The sequence below is a fragment of the Epinephelus fuscoguttatus genome, linkage group LG16, assembly GCF_011397635.1.
Source record: "Epinephelus fuscoguttatus linkage group LG16, E.fuscoguttatus.final_Chr_v1".
Classification (NCBI taxonomy): Eukaryota; Metazoa; Chordata; class Actinopteri; order Perciformes; family Serranidae; genus Epinephelus; species Epinephelus fuscoguttatus.
In genome coordinates, this window is record NC_064767.1 from 16,045,156 (window position 1) to 16,066,105 (window position 20,950).

The following is a 20,950-nucleotide window of genomic DNA, read 5'->3' on the forward strand; positions in this document are numbered from 1 at the left end:
AATAAGGAAGGCCAGAACTAAAATCAAGAAAACAGTTCTGAACAATCGGAAGTCTTTGCGAGGTTTTTGATGAAGATTATAAACTCCGATCAGCCAAAACATTAAAACCACTGACAGGTGAAGCGAATAACATTGATAATTTTGTCACAATGCAACGTTCTGCTGGGAAACCTTTGGTCCTGGCATTCATGTGGCTGCCTTGCCTCCAAAGTCCCCACATCCGGATCGGATCGAGCATCTGTGGGACGTGCTGGTTCCCCACCTCACAACCAACAGGTCAGACACCACAGGAAACACCCCCAGAGGTTCTGTGTCCATGCCTTGACATGTCAGAGCCAAGTCCAATACAAAGTTGCACCACCGTGGATTAGAGGTACCTCTGGGAAACTAGCGCATCCCACAATTGCTCAATCAGATTGGGATCTGGGGAATTTGGTTTCAGGTCATTCCTGAGCAGTTTTTGGAGTGTGCTATGGTGCACTGTCCAGCTGGGGATGCCAGTGCCATAGGGGAGTGTTGAGAACAGAAATGATAGACTTGTACACTGGGGATGGGACTCACTGGTACACGAAGATAGAGTCAAAGAAAAGCTTTCTAATGCTTTAATTTGGTCAAAGTCAAAGATATGTCTGCATTAACATTGAAGGAAAACTCCACTGCAACAATCAGGACCCTTGAATATTGTGTTAAAACAGGCCTGAAAACTGTGACCCCATCCTTTGAGGTTAAGGTTAGCTACATACTACATGATAGTTACTATGATTAAAGAGTTGGTTTACCCAAATTTAAATCATATGCTCTCTCTTGAAACTGAAATTACAGTCTCTAACAGTCTCTCTGAAAACAGTCTCTGAGTAGAGCAGACACCATTTCTGGAGAGACATGTTGAATTTTTAATGCAACGTTTCATCACTGTGAGCACCATAAACCCCAAAAAATTCCCTTCACCTTCAATGTACCAGGGTACATATGAAAATTTCAGAGACATATCTCAAAACCAGGACAAATAAAACCAAATTTATATGTCAAAAAAAGGTCTAGCTGCATAGTTAGTTATCACTGGAGGTAAATAAATTATGTGAATGATGGTGCTCCTCAGTATCGCAGTGCTGGTGTGCGTGAGTCCTGCATAATATTTATACAGTCATAAAAAATCACTTTAACAAGCTGCATCCTGCGGGAAACATGAGCGCTCTCACTTTCAGTTTAGCATCCACAAATGCAGTGCAGTAGTTAGGAGGGTTCCTCCATCACTTGTCACCACTTTAACAACACAGAATAAGAATGGCAGCCTCTTCCAGTTGTGGTTTATAATGTTTTCTCCTCAGTCCTCTGTAATGGTCAGGGTCGGTCAGGTCTGTCAGTGCTCCTGCAGTCCCTGGCCTCAGTTAAATGGTGCTGTTATATAAGCAACCGGCGTAGGAGTGGAAGGTTGGAGTAAGGGCAAGGTTGTTAGTGAGCAGAGCAGCCCTGCCTGCCTGAGATGTGACAACACAGATCTAATCGTGTGCCGGCGGCTATTCAAATCTAAAACAACATCAGAAGAAAAATCTTGACAACGAATATTTTTGCCCAGAAGATATTTTTCACTTCGATGAGATGAGTTTGATCATTTTTGAAAATCAAACTTTGTGTTTTCTGCGTGTAAAGCCTGCAAACATTCACCATCAATTTATTAAAAGTTATTTTATTCTTTGTAGCGCTGGCGAGTAATTGGCTGAATGCAAAACGAGGCAACATCGACAACCTGAGAATGAGATTTGAAACTTGGTGGAGATCAAAGACTCTGATGTTTTCATGAGAGCGTTTTTGACTTCGGGCACACTGACGACTTTTTCTTGCATTTTTGATGTAAAATATTATATTTCTGCCGTGAAGTTTGAAAGCAGCAAATTAATATACCCTCATGGCTAACACACAAACTCATACACTTTTCTCTCTCATCTCTTCACTCTTGCTTGCCTCTTTTCACCCTCAAATCAGACCTGAAACTGATGTGATCCTGATTGCTGAGTACACTGAGGGGCGAATACATAAAGAATGGATTGCAGCCACTGAAAGCACCGTGAATTGCTCATCACTTGAAACCGCTATTTGTCCCATCCAAAGGTCTGATTCACAAGAGACATTGGCTACTATTATAGTACAGAGCAAACATGCCCATTAAGTTTTGCAGCTGAGTGAATTTCTTTTTTTTTTTGCATCTGTTGGAATTAAGCCGCATGGAAAAACACACATGTTGCCTTTGTGCCAAGAACACAGTGGGCAGATCAATGGAAGAGAGAAAAAGAAAACTGAAACTGAAACAGAAAGTCAAAAGTGAAATTCTCCTTTGATATATCTGCTCATGGCGATGCCTTTGCCTTCTACAATCACTGCTACCATGATCACTGGGTAACCACATGTGGCAATTAGCGCTGGGCTTTGTCTATAGCTTCTTTGCATATGACATCATACATCAGTGCACTGTACAGATGGAGGGTAGTGAGCTGGAGGCAACACTACACAAACCTCCGTCTAAAAAAAGCCACTTAAAATCCCGAAAATAGTGAGATGTAAAGGGGAGAAGAAAAAACAAAACAGAGAAACATCGCCAGGTGTGGATAAAACATCTCCTTCAGTACGCCGGAGTGGAGTCAACTAGTGTCAAACGTTAACATTAAATTGTTGTGTAACACATGCCTCAAATTGGAAGGAATTACAAAGCAACTTCTCCGTGTTTTTAGCCACGACCCAGATTTCTGACGGCATTTTAACAGACCTCTGGGGACAGTTGAACTCGTAGGTAGAAAATAATAACTAAAGTTAGCTAACGTTAGCTTGACAGCGGTGCATCCATGTACTAAGTTGGAATTGGGGGTGTGCCATATCATTTAATTCACAATAATACCGGTATATTTTTTAATATCATATTAAAAACTCATGTTGTGATATTTGCAATATTTCGGCTTGTTGACATACTGACGTCATACTGTTACCCACGGCAACAACAAGCATGGCTGAAAGAGAAATTATTATTGACTCCGCAGTGGTTCCAAAAAGAGGAGCAGCTTCAGTACTGTGACGTCCTGAATGTTTTATGAACAGCCCCGGACTTCTCAGACTCTTTTAGCAACTTACAGCTCAGAGGGAACTCATTCAGCGGCTCCTCTGGCAGCAGCACAGCGTCTCTCCCTCTCCTCTCTCGCTGTGTGCACAGCAGAGTCGGTGTCGTCAAGTGATTTTGTCATAAACCTTTGGTAATGTAAACCTACGTGATGCTCGTGACTTCACAAAAACTCCATATATGTGAATGTGTGATAGTTGTGGTATCATAACAGCCTGTCACAGGTTACAGCGTGATGATTAGAGGAGAAATGGCAGAGCATAAAGGTCCAGGTGGAAAAAAACAACTCAGTCATTTAGGATTTTGTTAAAAGAAGGAAATCACCTGTTGATTTATATATATATAGATCCCAGGGGACTTTTTTTGTATTCGGGAGCTGTTTAAATGTGTAACTTGTGGTAGATTTCATTTTTTTGAACTATTAATATTGTATACAGAATCTTAATCTCACTCTGAGTTACTGTTGTTGTTCACATACTAAACAGAAATGATCTCTCATTTGTTAGTTTTTACTGAATATTATACAAATCTGTTAAATCACCAGGAATATTGTTATCGCAAAAATACAATGAAATATCAAGATATTATTTCAGGGCCATATCGCCCACCCCTAGTTTGGAATATCAAAGGCAGTTATACTCAAGCACATTTACTCATCCTGCCAAAAACAAGACAGCAGTCATTTCAGTCATGAACCCATCTGTCCAAAAAGTACTTTTAGTCCACTGGACTCTTCCTACGTGCTATATCATAGGCAACTGGACTTGCTTCCTGAAGACGTTTCACCTCTCATCCAAGAGACTCCTTCATTTCTGAAGAAGCCATAAACTGAAGAGGCCTCTTGGATAAGAGGTGAAACATCTTTAAGAACTCAAGTAAGTCTAGTTGCCTACAGTATAGCACTGACCTGGATGACTCTTGGTGAATCTTCACCAACACCGGACTCTTGTTCACTTTCATTCACATCCACACCTTTTATCTTGTCTATTTTTACAGTTTTAATTTTATACTTGTTTTTAAGATCTATACACACTGTGTGTGCTTTCAGAATCTGTGTTGTGCGATTGTTTCTAATCAGTGTATTGTCTTGTATGTGAAGCCACGTCAAAGAAGATTTTCTGTTAGGACAGACAATAAAGATTTCTGAATCTGAATCTGAATCTAAATTTGCTTGCTATGTAACGTTAGTAATGTTAGGAGAACTGGAGGGCGAGGGAATATGTGGAACGATGTGTCCAAGCCGGGCAAGTCGTTGGTTGTGGGACAAATGACTTTTCTTTGTATGGATCACATCAAACATGAGTTTCAGTTTTCTTCATCTTACCATTTCTGTATTCCCTTTCCTCTTTATCCTATCACGCAGCATAAGGATTTATTGCTTCTTTCCCTCTGTTTGAGTTTGGCGCATCATAATAGTCATGTGGTTGCAAACAAGCTATTGGAATGTTTTTGCAATAAGGCTTATTTGCATGGAAAGGAACCAATTTTACATCAAATGTATGCATGCTACGTTATTTAAATAGGTGCAAATAGCACAGGAGCAATGAGAGAGCACCGCAGTTAATGGTACATTTTAGTTTGTGTGGGTGCTCTTAGAATTACAGTTTATTTATATCTTATTTGTGCAGGTTTAGCGGCCGCAAAAGCCGCGCAACCTCTTTCTGAATTCGTCTTAAGTATTGTTTGTTGTTACCTGACAGATGAATCCAGTCGAGGTACACTGTCGAACCCAGAGGCTGAACTTCCTCTTCTTCCTCTTCCTCAGCTCTCTTTCCGTGCAGGTGGTAATGAACACCGGATCCTCGTCTATCAACGGCTCATGAAGAACCTGCAAACACACAGGATGAGTTACTGTAAGTTTGTCTCGGTGGATTTTTATATAACCAAGTCACAAGTAAAGTACTCATTGTGTTCCTGGAGAAGAGCTGGCCTTGAGAAGAGAGAATAAAAAGTATTTTTGTGTGCGGCATAAGAGCGAGGTTGTGTTGATGATGTAACATTACAGTGAAGGGTTAGAGAGGGAAGGCAGCCAATCGAAGATCCTAACAAGTCTCGTATGTGTGTGAGTGTGATACAGTAGAAAGAGAAAACACTGTCCCCGGCAGAAACACGCTCTCAGCTGTGCCGATCTGTCTGCAAAAGCCTTCAGAAGAACGCCTTTCCCTTTTTTCTGTTGTTTCAGTTTTTGCTTTGTCCTTCATATTTGCATTAATACGCTATCCGCTTCAGTATTTCTGTCTGTCTGCATCTTTCTTTTTATAACCACGAGAAGAAAAAAAAAAGAACAAAAGAAAGACATTGTCTGTGGTTCGCTTTTTAGCTTCAGACCAAAACAAAACAAAACAGACAAAATAAAAAATAAATCTAAAAAAATAAACAAGGCATGACTGTAACTGTGTCCCAAGTGGTAAAAATAGAGAGAAAAGAAGTGTTTACTCCTTCAGACTTTTCTCAACTTGGCTGTGAATGATGCAGGAAATTCATTGAGACCTGGGGGAAAATGTCTCGAGGAAGTTATCACAAAAACAGTGGTTCTGCTGTCTATTAAAAATTAAATATGATGGAAAATAATAGAGCCAAGCAGTTATCGAGTTATCTAAATGCTTTTATGATTCTCCACCTTTATAACAAGCACCAGAGTAAAGCTGGAATGACTGGCCAGTTAATCAATGAGTTGATCCAAGTCGTTGGTACTCTCGCTAGCATCAGAAATGCTGGTCGGATCAGTAGACGAAGTGAATATAGGCCTAACAGATGACGTCTGGGATAAATGTTTAAGGAATATACACAACTGTTCAGTCAATGTCAGACTCAGTCTTGCACAGTTCAAAACTTGAGAACATAGACATAGACTCTATTATTCCAGGGAAAGGCTACATAGCTTTTTTTACTGATGTGCCACCTGTCTGTAATCGCTGTAACTCTACAATCAGCAGTTTAGCACATGCTCTATGGTCATGCAGTAAATTGTAGACATACTGAAAGAGCATTTTTCACTGTTTGTCTGAGGCTTCTGGGAAATCTTGGGAATCTGATCCACTCACAGCTATCCTCAGAGCGACTAGCTCCTTTTCCTCTGAGAATACCGAAAAAAAAAATGGCTGTTTTATTTGGAATGGTGATCGGAAAGAAGTTAATTTTATGAGTGTGGAAGATGGTCTCTATTCTACGGAAGCGTATTGCATTCACTTGACAAATTAAAAAAAGCCATGTTTTTCTGAGTAATTTTTTCTGGGGTTTTTTTTTTTTTTTTGAGTAATTTATTTATTTTTCTGTTTTTCGTGGTAATTTTTTTCTGTTTTTTGGGATAATTTTTTTTCCTGAACGAGGAGACGAGATACTTCAAAATCTCGCGAGAAGCTTCCACCTGGCACCTGCAAGTGACCCCTGCATCCATGGTGACTCCTGCTCATGGATGTATTTTGCATCCGTGCTCCTGCTCCTAGACAATTTCAACTACGGGATCAATAAGGGTAAGGCACGTAATTAGTTACACACAGGGTATGATAATCTTGCTATGTTTTCGACTGCATCCTTGTAGAGTAGGCCAGTCGCTCAATTTAACAGGTTAGGTTAAAAAAATAAATAAATAAATAAAAAATAAATAAATAAATAAATTACCATGAAAAACAGAAAAAAATTACCACCCCAAAAAAAAAAACCCCTGAGAAAAAAAATACCCCGAAAAACAGAAAGAATTACTCAGAAAAACAAGGCTTTTTTATTTGTCAAGTGAATGCAATACACTTCCATACTATTCCCACATATGATGTAGGGTTAAATGAAATGACTAACACATGACATCTTGGAGAGACTGAGATTCTATAAGGAGGACAAAGGGTGTTTGATAAGATCTGGGACCCTGTACTGAAATTCTTTCAGAGCGAATGCTAATGTAATAATATTTTTTACATGAAGCACCTTGCTGTGTATATCTTCCCTTTTCTGTATATGTAATTTTTACTACTACTACTTTGTGCTAATTGCTCTGACTGTGGCCACTGTTACATGTGATGGCTATGCTTGTTGGCTTTGTTTAAACATATAAAGAAATGCTAGTCGGTTAAATGTATTATTAAAATACCCAGAGGAAAATGGGAGGAGTTTGAACAAACACATATGTGCACTCTCACACACACTGTACGTGTTCTTGCTAAGCTGAATGAGAGAGGTGCTTAGGGCTTTTCCTTAGTTGGCCCCATGGGAGATCCTGAAAAGACTGGACGTATGTGTGTGTATATGTGATTGTGTGTGTGATTGTGTGTGCGTGTGCATGAAAGAGTTATCATGTGAGTGTGTTTTTGTTGAATGGAGATGAGTTGCGATGTTAAATACTCAGTAAAGAAATGCTTTTAGCTTTATTTATCAAGTCATTGTCATGTTTTTAGCGCACAGAGCACACACATTTCAGTAACATTTGAAATATGATCTGGTATTTGAAAAAATGTGATTAAAGCTTATAATATGCACAACAATATTTTAGACAATGTTTGACCTGTTTGACCAACCTCCTTGTGGGAGAAAGCCAAGCAACCTGGAGAAAATACCCGCTGACACAAGGAGAACATAAAAATCTCCACGTGGAGAGGCTCCCCGACCCCAGGTTCGAACAAGGAAGAATTGCTATAGGCGACAAAGCTAATCACTGCACCACCATGTCGCCAATGTTTGACCTTACAGATTAAATGTAGCTACATTTTGTCTGTTAATTATAAATGGTAAATGGACTGTACTTGTATGGCGCCTTTCTAGCCCTTCCGACCACTCATAGCACTTTTACACTACATGGCACATTCACCCATACACACACTGGTGGCCGAGGCTACCACACATGGTGCCGCCCGCTACTCAGTAACCATTAGCACACACTCACACATCGATGAAACAGCCACTGGGAGCAATTTGGGGTTCAGTATCTTGCCCAAGGATATTCTGACATGCGGAGTGGAGGAGCCGGGATTGAACCGCCGATCTTGGGATTAGTGGACGACCCACTCTACTGAAAAAACTGAACATCTTGAACATCATGTGTTTTGTTTGTTGCTGATTTTGTGGTCATCAATTAAGCTGATGAACACAACTGAAGAAATGTCTAAGTTTATATAAAAAAGCAGGGTGAACTGTGGCATCTTACTCTCTTCTTTCTCTTGTGCATTTACTGTTTCCCAGATCTGCTCACTGTCTTTAAATAGTCCAAAAAGGTCAGATGAGATACTGAGGATGAATTTCCCAACGGGGATTAACTAAAGCATTAAATGCTGGTGCACATTCACGAACACATCGAAACAGGGGCATTAACAGGAAACACACACACAAAACCAAATATTATCTAACCCTTTCTTGGACAATTACATGAGCACAGTACACATAAATCCTGGCCAAATATTTCCTTTTGGCCACAACCAATATTTGCATTTCAAATTTCTCTTCCTTTCTCCGGTGTCTTCCCCGCCTCAGCCTCCTCCCGCTCCATCATGATTTGACTAAAGCTGAAGTGCGCAGTGACCAACAGCTCTCTCCGGCTCCAGGACGGAGCGCAACAAGTCATTTCCAAGTCAAATATGGAGTTATGGATTATACAAGTGGAAAATTAATTAGGCTATCTAGCCTCTGGATGGATGACATCACTCAAACCACAACGGCCTTTTAAGAAATATCTCATCCTGTCACTACCACACATTAGCACAGCGGTAGCTCCTGCAGCATGCTTCTCTTGGTGACCAGATATTTCTCTGCACCTTATCTTAACAGCTGAAAAAAAGGTAGTGCTCATGAATGCCTCGAGTAAATCATTTGCAAGGGTTCACTAATCCTGTGCTGGACAAAGAACGGAGGAAAATCAATCCACTCACTCAACTCACAGTCTTGCAGTGGATGTTCTGTGAGGACTGCGACAAATGCTCTCAAAGATTTTACACTTGCAAATCAATACAAAGCAATGTCAACAGATCATCTTAGCGACTGCAAAACTGCCAGACTGACACAGAAAATGTGAAGCGTTGCTGTCAACAGGAGCTGACATGACATGCTAATATTCAGCACTGCATTTGTTCACACGTTAGCGCCCATGTTCACACACACACACACACACACACACACACACACACACACACACACACACACACACACACACACGTCCTGTATTTGAACAAAAAAATGGATGATGCAGTTTCCTCCTGTTTCTCATTTTTTGACACTTAAAAATAGAGCTAAATTATTTTTAATCAATTATGATAATCAAAATAATAATAATAATAATTCACATAATCAAAACAGTCTTTTTTTTAAGCAAAAAATGCCCTAAATTCTCTTGTTCCAGCCTCTAACAGGTGACTATGTGCCTGTTTTCTTCTTTAAAGGAGCATTGTGTAGGATTTAGTGCCATCTAGTGGTGAGGACTGCAGATTGCAACCAGACGAAACTTCCCCCATGTGCCAAACGGGAATCACGGTTAGGCTTCCTTCAGCGTTCATTGTTCAGGAGGTTTTTACAGGAAGCTGAATTATCTGCAGAGGTCTCTTCCTCTCTAACACAAACAGATCAAAGATTTAAACTGGTAAAAAACACTAAATAAAGCGGCTTCACATTACAAAATCATTGTTTTTCCGATGTAGTTTGGCTCGTTGGGGAGGGGCTGCTAACTATTTTGGCCAAGACGTTTTTGCGCCAGCCACTGATGTGGAATAATAATGATAAAGAATTGGTACATCATGACAATTTATAGTGTCTAACAAACAGGCACTGTAGCTACTGAAGGTACTTTGTGATGCTTCCTGTTATTCAGATAACCCATTCTGAAAACAAGTGCTTCTCCTCACATAACCAAATTTGGCCAGAGTCATGTCAGATCATCTGGCTGAAGTCACATCAGGTCATCTACACTATAACATCAAAGTTAGCAGTGTTTACCAGTGTTTGGTTTGTCTATTTTGGGCTACTGCAGAAACATGGCGGTGCAACATGACAGACTCCAGTCATACTTACTGCAATAAATTCTATTTCTGCCAATAGAGTGTGCCAGGGCTGATGTCAAAACCCGGAAGTTTAGCATCGCGCTGGTTCCCGGAAGAGAAAGTGAATGTGATTTTTGCATTGCGTTTTGGATTATGTCAGAAAATAAGATCTGTGGCTAACACAAGTTTGTGATACTTACATGTTTTGTCCAGCGAGATAATCTTCACATATGAACACCTTTCATACCACATTTGAAGCTTAAATGCGATCGCCAGAAGTAAAAAGCTAACGTGAAGCTTTATCGGACTACATGACTACTCCACGGTCGCATGACACTTGACGTCACCGCCACTAACCTTTCAACTGATTTCAGCCGCTTTATTTTAAAAACATTGTATAATGGGGAAATCGGACTGTTTAAGCTAAATAAGAAGCTATAATGGCGGACTGCCAGCACTCTTGTCTGTTCGGGGTGATGACGTTTAATGTCCTCGACAGGGTTTGTGGTCGTATTGAGCAACTTGTTAGCAACCGCCTTTTTTACGACATGTAAAAGCTTCAAAATTCACAAGTAGGGTATTTACTGACGTGTTTTATGTCGTAGAACAAAACCTGAAACTTGCTTAAGCTTTTGTTAACCACAGACCTTATTCGAGGCATTTTACCAAAATCCCATTCAAAAAACGTATTGACTTTTAGACGAGAGAACCGGAAGTGCTAAAAGCGCTAATGGAGTTCTGGGTTTACTGGCACACTCTATATATCCTCTTAAATCCTACACACTGGGCCTTTAATATCAACCAAACAGTGCTCAATTGTTGATATTAAACACGACAGCTTGGACTTTTGAAAACTGTAATTTCCATTTTTTGCTATTTTCTGTCATTTCACTGACTGAATTATTAATTGATTCATTGTGAGAACAAACAACAGATTAGATGATAATGAAAATAATCCTTAGCTGCAGCCTAAAATCAAACCAGTACATCAGCCTTTTTCCTTCCTTCTACGTCAGTCATTAATGGTCTGCCCATTTAATGACTTACTTTTCCATTGTCTGTGGAGCAACAGTTTCCGTCTGTGCCACTCTCGCTATCTGGGCCCACTCTCTGCCCCTGGCACAGAAAACCAACAGATAAAACAAACTGGCCTAGATACACATGTACATCTCCACAGCTAACGACGCACACACGCTGTCTGACAGCCGGTCTGCCCTCATTGTTTCACTTTAGTCAGTTTCAGATTTAAGTGGATGGAGAGACATGAAACCGTTTATTACTTCACAATGCAATAAACTCATCAGGGTTTACATTCAGACCACTTTGACGGCACAATGACACCGCTGATTGAGACTTGGATGTGATATGAGGAGGGGGGTTTAACAGCCTGTGTTCCCAAATGCATCACAGCACTGACATCATTTTGCACAATGACGATGATGTTATAGCACTCATAGTGCAGGAAGGCAATTTAATCAACTGCTTCCCAGAAATTCATTAATTTTTAAGAGCTTGACAGTGTCTGCAGGGGTGGCATCAAGATCCCACTGGAATATGATTAGTCAACCCCGATGCCCTCCTCCTAACCACAGTCTGAATACGTCAGGTTGACTTTTATGCAACCCACTCCCAAGGATAAATGGTGGTACTGTACCTTTCTTGTCTTGAAAAGCGCCTATAAATAAAACCTACTCTTCTTATTATCATTTGCAGGTTATTATGTAGCAGATATGTTGAACTTTATGTTTCTTTACGTTTTGGCAGCCCTGTAGTTAATGTGTGGTTATGATTAGGCATAAAAATCTCTTGGTTATGCTCAGGACAAGATCATGTTTTGGCTGAAAATACTCAGTTTTGCTGGCACAGTTACAACTGGAGAGGCTGGGATGTTTCGGTTTGTTGGTTTTGAACATTGGTCTGCAGCTTGGCAGCCACCTCACTTAGGTCTCACGCTGTCCACCATCCCCTCCTCCTCCTGATGACAAAGTCTGCTCATTTACACACAATCAGACCTATGTAAAAATGTATCGTATCTGTGGTTTCAAGAAATGTATAATGCTAACATTTGCCTCTAGCAACTGTGCTGGCTATTTTCTATGTTTCTAACTCATTGTTATTGCTGCCTATCTCGGCCAGAACACTCCCCGAAAGATTAAAGCTGCATTAGTCTTTTTTTTAACATAAACAATCGCTGAAATGACAGCATGTAAAGTATAAGTGTAAGGTGTCGCTTGTAGTGACATACCTACAGAGAATTATCACCTGACTTAGATTATGATATGATTATTTTAGGCCCTTTAAAGGGATAGTGCACCCAAAAATGACGTTTGAATCTGGGGCGCCATAAGCCTCCATTAGGTGGAGTTTTGTTGCTACCTCCTCTCCCCTGGGATCTCCGCAAGTGTTGTGAGGACTCTAAAACTTCACCTGAGCCTCCATCGGCATATGGGTGAGTAGATAATGGCTAAATTTTCATTTTTGGGTGCACTATCCCTTCAAGCTTATTGTTTTGGTTTTATGGCCCACGACTCTCCTGTTTTGGTCCACTCTCATTGCTCTCAGCACAATTTCAACTGCAAGAGGCAGCTGTTTTCACTAAAAAATGCTGCAATCTATTGAACTTGGAACATGGAAAATTGCAATGGAGCGATCATTTATGTCCGAATTGCAAGTCAGAAACTTGGAAAAGATTCAGTTTGCCTGATTTTGCCAACATAAACATATATGACGTCACAGCAACATGGCGGCGCTTACAGTGTATGGAGCACCATTATCTTTTCATTTGTTTTTATTTTTTATGTAGTGTTTGTGTTCTATAACTCTAGATCACACTATTACACTCGGCACCCACAATTTTGAGTTGTTGGTTATCTTAATGAGCAATGTAGCGCAAGACAGCTGGCTTATTTCATACCCCATCTCTCCTTACTAATGGCACTGTGTTGAGTGATGTAGGTCCTCTTTATATGCTTGTGAAGCTCAGAAACTTGCCGGACAAACATTATGATGACTTCTTGAGCAGATGCACCGGGTTGCACTTAGATCGGAAGTCAGGGATACCCAATCAGAATTATCGACGTCTGACTTGCAATGAATTGCAGGGAAGCTCACATAAATTTGACTGTACACTTCCTGCCCAGCATTGAAGGGTTGACAGACAAAATGAGCAACTAGCTGGTGAAATTTGTTTCTGGTGACTGGACCTCTCTCAACCATTTTCACGAGTCAGTGGTAAATAAAAAGATGTTAACTTGGGACGATCAGGAGCAAACAACACACTATGATCTCTTTTCCTTCTGTGAATTGCCACAACACTCTGCTCTTAATAACACCCACTTCAAACTTGATCTTCATCAGCTTTCAGAAAACATGCTTGAGTGGTTTCTGCCGCCTCTCTTTGCTCAAGAAGAGCGCATCACTTTGTATTGTTTCTCAAGTTGAACAAGAGCACACAGATGATATACAAGTGCTAATCTGATATCACAGATTCTACTTCAATCTGGTTTGTTTATCTGCTGCTCCTTTAGAATCTGCAGTGCTGCTATTCATCCGGAGAAGAAAGTAAAGTAGGAGTTGAATAAACTTCCAGCCCACCCAAAATAGAGTAGCAAGGCTGGCGCTCCACTGCCCCAGTTGCATAAATGTAACTCTAATGCGTACAGTGCAACTGAAAACAAGTAGAAGTGAGTCCTCTGGAGGGGAAGTCGTCAACAATGACTGCCTCACCCAAATACTTGCTGTGTAGACGGTTTTCAAACTGGGGCTGCTTGGGGGAACTATTCAGTTGGTTCACCCTACTTCAAGAGAAAATTGTCTTTGCATTTTTATTTTACAAGGTAACTGGGGGACTCCTTTGCTGCTGTATTAACAGTGCATACATATACCTTAAAGTGAACATACACTGTCAACCAGAAAACAGCGAGTCAGCAAATCTCTGATGTCTAAAATATGAACTTAAAATGTCTCGAAACATTTTGTCTGCTGTTTGCCAAACATAGATCACCACTAGAAGTTTCATATGTCGCATTTCTTAGAATACCCTGCATTATTAATGAGAGGTCATAAAAGATATAATGCTTGATGTCAGCTGTGTTGTTAAATCTCGTTGACCCCTGAAAGACAAGTTCTGGGTGTGAGTTAATAAAAAGTATAATGTTCAAAGCAGGTCACGGAAATGTAGAATCAGTATGAGAATGAGATATGTAGCACCGAGCTGTCTATAATTATAAGATGCTTTAGGGCAGTGGTTCCCAACTGGTCCAGCCACGGGGTCCAGATTTCTGCTGAGTCATTAGTTCAAGGTCCAAACAGTTTAATACAGTCAGCGTCATACTTTCGTGTGGATATGTTGTTGAGCTAGTTTGCTGTCTGTCAAGTAGCTGTTACTCAATCTACTGCAGGAAACGGCACTTCAAAATAAAAATTCTGTGCTGGAAGTTCACTGTACTTCAAAATAAAGTGTTTTTTACAAATCTGACAAGTGTGCAAGTCACTTGTCACTACTTTTTGGACCACGACCCACCAGATGGGAACTGCCTTATCGACACCCAGGTGTGCAGGAGAGTTCACCCACCTGTGTCTGTGAAGGTCTGAAGGTGCAGCTGAACGACTGCTGCAGCGAGTCCAGGAAGGGCTGGATCTTGTACAGGCCCTGGTTGCTTCCCTGTGACGGCCGGAAAGCCACGATGTGGAAGTACTTGAGGATCTTCTCAAAGCGCGCCTGGCTCATCTTCAAGGCGATGCTCCGGTTGCTGAAGAAGCCCGAGCTCCAGATGCTGAGCACTGACTCACAGCGGTGCACGCTGGTGGAGGTGACGAAACCCAGGAAGGCCTTCATCTCCTGGGCTGTGACTGGACGCCAGCCTTCGTCTGAGCCAAAGCGCTCCTGGAACTTCTTGGCGTACATGTTAGTCTGGGTGACCATGTTTTGGATGCAGTTGTCCGGGACGAAGAGCTGGAAGAAGTCCAGAGCTGTGGCAGTGGCTGGCATCTTCTGAGCGGGGCCTGGATCAGGAAAGAAAGGACAAAAAAAAAGGATTATGACAGAGGGAAACGGACAGATTGACAGATAGAGAGTCCCGTGTGGGATAACTCACAGACGCAAGTGTCACTTAATCCTACTTTTTAAAGTTTGGCAGCAGGCCTACAATTTGACTGCCTTTGCTGAATAAAAAGTTTCTCTTTTGACACTGTAAGACACGATAAAATTAGATTTTGTTGAGCCGTCACTGTCAAGGCTGTGTGGGATGCATGCAAACAGTCTCTTGCTTACATAAACTCCATTGTCATCTCATAAGACGAATCAATAAAAGACAGAACATCCATCAAGGTAGTCTTATGTTGTATTAAACTGTCAGAAGAACACACTACTCTCACATACAATCGCTGTGCTTTTTCATAAATCAGCCACAGCGGTGTTTGGTGTTAATGTCAGAGGCCCAGGGCAGCGGTTAGACTGTTTACACAGTATGACAGCCACCACACTGTTGTCCTTGTCACAGCGTGGCGTTCCTACGCTTGCTGAAGGTTTCAGTGTCTTGTTGTTTTAGCGTTATGGCAGGCAATGAGTCAAGATCATGATCTGATAGTCGTGTCAGGAGAGAGCCATGAATGAAAGGCGTCAGAAGTCGTACTGTCAGTAAAGCACCAGCTGGTGAAAGATAGGGTTGTATGCACGTTGTAATGTAACAGACCTTAAAGGGACAGTTCACCCCCAAATCAAAAAATACCCATTTTTCCTCCTAACTGTATAGTGCTGTTTATCAACCTTGATGTTTTTGTCTGAGCTGCAGAGTGTTGGAGATATCAGCTGTAGAGACGTCTGCCTTCTCTCTAATATAATAGAACTAGATGGCACTTGGCTTGTGGTGCTCAAAGCACCAAAAAAAACAAAGAGTTTCCCACACACACTTATTTTTAGCAGTATTTGCTGCCTGCCAGACATTAATTTTCTATTTTTGGAGCTGGAAAGTTAATTAGGAGCACTGTTGGAATATATATATGTTCCGTTATACTCTGGGCACAACGCCAGGCACAGTGGAAGTGAAACTTTTTTTAATCCATACAAAAAATAAAATACTCTGTTAGAGTTCTTAGAGGAACTCCACTCTCATTTAGGTGTTGCCCGTCATTTGTTCAACCAATTTTACATGAAACCAGCTGCGTTCTCATCCAATCCATTGACCTGATCTGATCAACTCTGATTGATCCAACTACAAAACTGATTGACTGATCAAATCTCCACCCCGCGACTCAAACTCAACAAGCTTAATAGATGCATAGATTCTGATTCTGTGGGAAACACTGCAGCAGCAATGTCTCTCTCCAGAAATCCTGACCCGGTTACTCAAAATAATCCACAGACCTTGTTGTGAGCAGTTTCATGTTGGGACTATTTTCTTTCTGAACTGCACTGTGCAGAAGAAAGTGTGCATCGACTCATGTATGAGAGGCTTGTACTTGTGACAGCATGAGATGTCAACATTAATACAGTTGTCCTCCTCAGCTGAGCTGTAACATTAGCTAACACAGGTGAGCCTACGGGTGATTTTCATATGTATTTTTCTGCACTTTGAGCACCACATGCTGAGAGCAATCTAGTTTCTTTATATATATGATATGATTTATATATATGATCTCCACACTTGGCAACACACACCAGAACAATCTAGAGTCATAAATAGCACTACAGGTAAGAGGGACTGATTTTGTGGTGAACTTTCCCTTTCAAGCAATAGCTATACTGTTGAAATTGTTATATTAAAGTAACAATTAAATGATAAATAGCACAAAATAATTATAATAAACAGCTTTGGGGGTAGAACTAACAAAAAAAGTTAAGTCACCTCAACCAGCATGACTGGATTCAAAAAGTTTTCTCCCTGTTCTATGAAGCTATTTTCCCTCTTTTATATATTGTCATTAATTAGTTTCCTGAAGGGAAAATTACATTTACCTTCCATTTAAAAGCTTTCTGTGTGTATGCTTTTAGGTGATGCATTGGAGTCACACAATCAATACACAATGCAGTGACTGGCTTGATGTGTTTGCTCTAGTAAATTAGAGATTTTCTCTAAGGCTGTTGGATGCGAGAGAGAGAGTATGGACGTCGAGAAGAACAACTTCAGGCTCAACTGAACAGCACGATCTCATTATCTCTGAGCAGAGCTGAACAAGGTTTTCACTCTCTCTCTCTATTCCGTCTCCAGTCCTGAGTGGCTGCAACCGCAATAATGAAGGACTTTTACTTCAAGTCTTTTAATGCTGAGTTAAAGATAACATGTACAAGGCTTAAACCTAAATGGTACACTATTCAAGCGGCATGTGAAGAGCACAAGAAGAAAATAGACAGTAGAGTACAAGCACGCCCACAAAGCTGAGCTCGCGGCCAAGACAGCAGAAGAAGTCGGGCCGCGGCTCAAAATCCACTCATTTGCATTCTATTAGACTTGAAAGCTGAATGTAAAATCCAGCGTGACTCCAAAAAATCGAGCCACTCCTCCATAAAAACATGAGACACTGAGATGGAAGGTCCACGGAGGCGAAATGACTCACCTCAGCTCCTCTCAGGAGTAAGCCAAAAATACAACCTGAAGAAGAACTCATTTTTACAGATAATGGAATTGTTTCAATCTATTTCCTCCATAGATCTTCTTTATACACCCCTGCCAGCTTATCTACGGCACGGCCTACATCACGCTGATAAAACAGGATCAAACATTTACATAATTCTTCTTTCAGACTACTAATATTAGCTAATGTTTCTCTACACAGGAAGCTTTCAAATATCAATTTCCCACATTACAAAACTCCACCTACGTTGCACTCACAGACAGAAGTATAATCCCTCATGATTATCAGCTGTTGTAGTATTTCTATTGGCGAGGGACAAACATCTGCCTGGTAGAGCTTTTATAGCCACGGATTTAAGAATAGGGGATTAGCGTGTAGTTGGGGTGGATAAACCCTTCATGTAGACGAAACATGCTTTGAGCTCAGTTTTTAGCGGAAATTACAGAAAGCACTGAGACTGAGAGAGATTTCTGAGTACGCTCTCAGACAAATCCCTGCTATGGCTGGGCCATATACTAAAATTAATACCACAATATTAATAGAAATGTACATTTTTTTATGTCAATATACAGTGGTGTCATTAAAAATATTGATTTATCTATACATGTCAGTGGTGAAATCTTGAAATTGTTTCAATATTTATTTTCTGCAGTATCGATACACTGGTAGCAGCTGTGCTTTCTTGCTCTACATTATTGTTAAAGTTTATTGAAGTCATTCTGTTGTTATCTATTACTAACCAAGACAAGAAGAGTCATCATTGTAATGTTACAGCCTTGTTAAATATATCTCTTAATAAGAAAAATTAACCTTTATGCCCTCAATGCCAATTTTACCCATGGCAAATGGTGTGAAATCAATATTTTTCAATTCAGTTAATTCATTTTCTGTAACCGCTTATCCTGTCAGGTGTCTTGGGGGGGCTGGAGCCCATCCCAGCTGACACTGGGCGACGCAGGGTACACCCTGGACAGGTCGCAACACTATCACAGGGCTGACACATAGAGACAGACAACCATTCACACTCACATTCACACCTACGGACAATTTAGAGTCATTAGTTAACCTGTATGTTTTTGAACTGTGGGAGGAAGCCGGAGTACCCAGTGAAAACCCACGCTGACACAGCAAGAACATGCAAACTCTGCACAGAAGGGCTCCCCCACCTTGGGTTCGAACCATGGGTTCTCTTGCTGTGAGGCAACAATGCTAACCACTGCACCACTTGTGCGAGAAAATGCTTCAAATTACAGTAACCAAAGTTTAACGTTCACAACCTGTAACAACCAGACAACCAGTGGGTTCCCGGGGTCGGGGTCACTCACTGGACCCAGTTTTAGAAGCAATGAGTATTAAATATCTACGACAAGAGCAACTCTAGTAGGCTGCTGCCCAAGAAAGTGCTGGAAACTGTATTGCGTGGACGTTAGAAATTCCAGTATCATGACAACACTATTAGAGTGCCAGACCACATATAAAATGATCTGTGTTCTACTGCTGTGCATTACATCAGAGAAAAAAATCTTCATATGTGTACAACAAAGACATTAAAAATTCATTTTGTTAGTTTTCTTTGCTATGAATCATTTATTTTGACAGCAGAATTGTCGTATCATATAATATCAGTCCAATTTTCTTTGTGTTGTACATACAGTACTATCATTATGTAAGAGTTTCCATATTTCATGAAATAGCTCACTAAGTTTCTCCCAGAAGCCTGAAAAAGACAGCAAGATGTCTTATTTAATTGGAAATATTTCTGATTCCTCCAAGATTACACGGTACAGTACATGTATTGTCAGTAATATATGAATTTAGTTATAGAAAAAGAAAACAAGAACATCTGATTGTGAAATTTGGTTTCCTTTATCCTGTTTTTTATGAGCACCATTTCAATACAATTCCACTTTAAGTCGATAAATCACTATAGACGAAGTTACATGACCTTTCAGTTATTTTTTTCTGTGTCAAGCATAAATGTTTGTTTTCCTGCCATCCATAGTTCATTTTATTTCATTTCATTTTGTATTTTTTGTCTTTGCATATCCAGGTCCCTTGTTGGATTGAAAGACCCAGACGTGCATCTCTGCCTGTCAAACAGCTGCTACATCACAGTTACCTTCTCTCTGTATCTAAATGCTTCAATAAGAAAATTATCAAAATTCTCTTTGTGTGTCTGTGTGACTGTGTTTTTCCATATGGCTGTGCAAACAGTAGGAGGCACTGTGCAGACAGGACAGACTGACAGCTAGATAAACTGACATATGCAGAGTCCCTGTAATCTATCGGACATGCTCAGCAAAGTGAATGAATAAATAGCTCTTTAATTCCCTTCAACATCATGATAAGGTGGTTATATAATCTGAGATGTGGATCTATGCTTCGTAATCCTCAGCTTGGTCCTTTGCCACAACCTCTCACACACACAGTGGCAACAGTCTCTCACTGACATGAGCATAACACATCACCTATAAGCCTGATCTTGTGTTAACCGCAACTCCGCGTGGTTTCAAACTTCTGCTACAGGTTCAAAGAAAGTGCAGGAGTTGCCACTGCGGCTGTTAACAAAGCCAAAACCCAAGCTACTTGAAGCCTTTGAGAGTCTGCATGAGGTTGACTTGATGCTTTCTGACGGTGGCTGATGATTTATGTACTGGGTGCATAGTCTCCAAGGACTGGAGCTGTCACATCAGCACTGTGTCTGTGTCAGCACCGTCACAGCCGAGACAGGAAGACAGACAGGGAGGCAGGTGAGAAAAAAAAAGCCAGACAGGTGCGCAGATAGAGAAATACTGACATATGATAAAATTATCACTCATGATATTTCCTTTGCATCTGCCAGGGGCCGACTTAGTGGCTTAAGCAGCCTCCCATCCCATCACAACTGATGGAAAAACATATTTATGTAGGTACGCTGAGGCTCGGGATGCAGTCAATCTTTACTTCTTCGGGCCGATAAAATCAAAGCACGCACTTGGCCACTTGAGGTCTGAAGTGTGATTATGCTCCCTGGCAGTCCTGCCATCCATCCAGTCTGGCAGCTCTTAATCATGATGCAGGATGGCGGGACCACACCCACACTGGCTGTGCAAACAGACACTAACTGTATCTTTACAAACCAGACCAGGCTGTACGAAGCAGACAGACACACCTGCTGCCTCCAGAGCTTAGGTCAACAGAGCAGTAAAACGTCAAACAGAGCAGGACAGGGCAGAACATCCTGTAGCCTCACCAAAGAACCTCTCATGATAGTTTGGTTCAGATTATTTTGGATAAGTGAAAAAGGCACCACTCCTCTCATATCTCATGAAACAGGATT

At 40.9% G+C, this 20,950-nt stretch overlaps 1 protein-coding gene across 1 annotated transcript in view; it reads right to left on the bottom strand.

The window, feature by feature from the left end:
* Positions 1-20,950, bottom strand: part of pgbd5 (piggyBac transposable element derived 5) — a 42,585-nt gene that overhangs the window by 19,502 nt on the left and 2,133 nt on the right. The window contains exons 2-3 of the mRNA XM_049599744.1: positions 14,633-15,063; positions 4,800-4,934 (exon numbers count right to left, since the gene is read on the bottom strand). Coding sequence (XP_049455701.1) covers positions 4,800-4,934; positions 14,633-15,063 — 566 coding nt within the window. The remainder of the gene's footprint in view (positions 1-4,799; positions 4,935-14,632; positions 15,064-20,950) is intronic.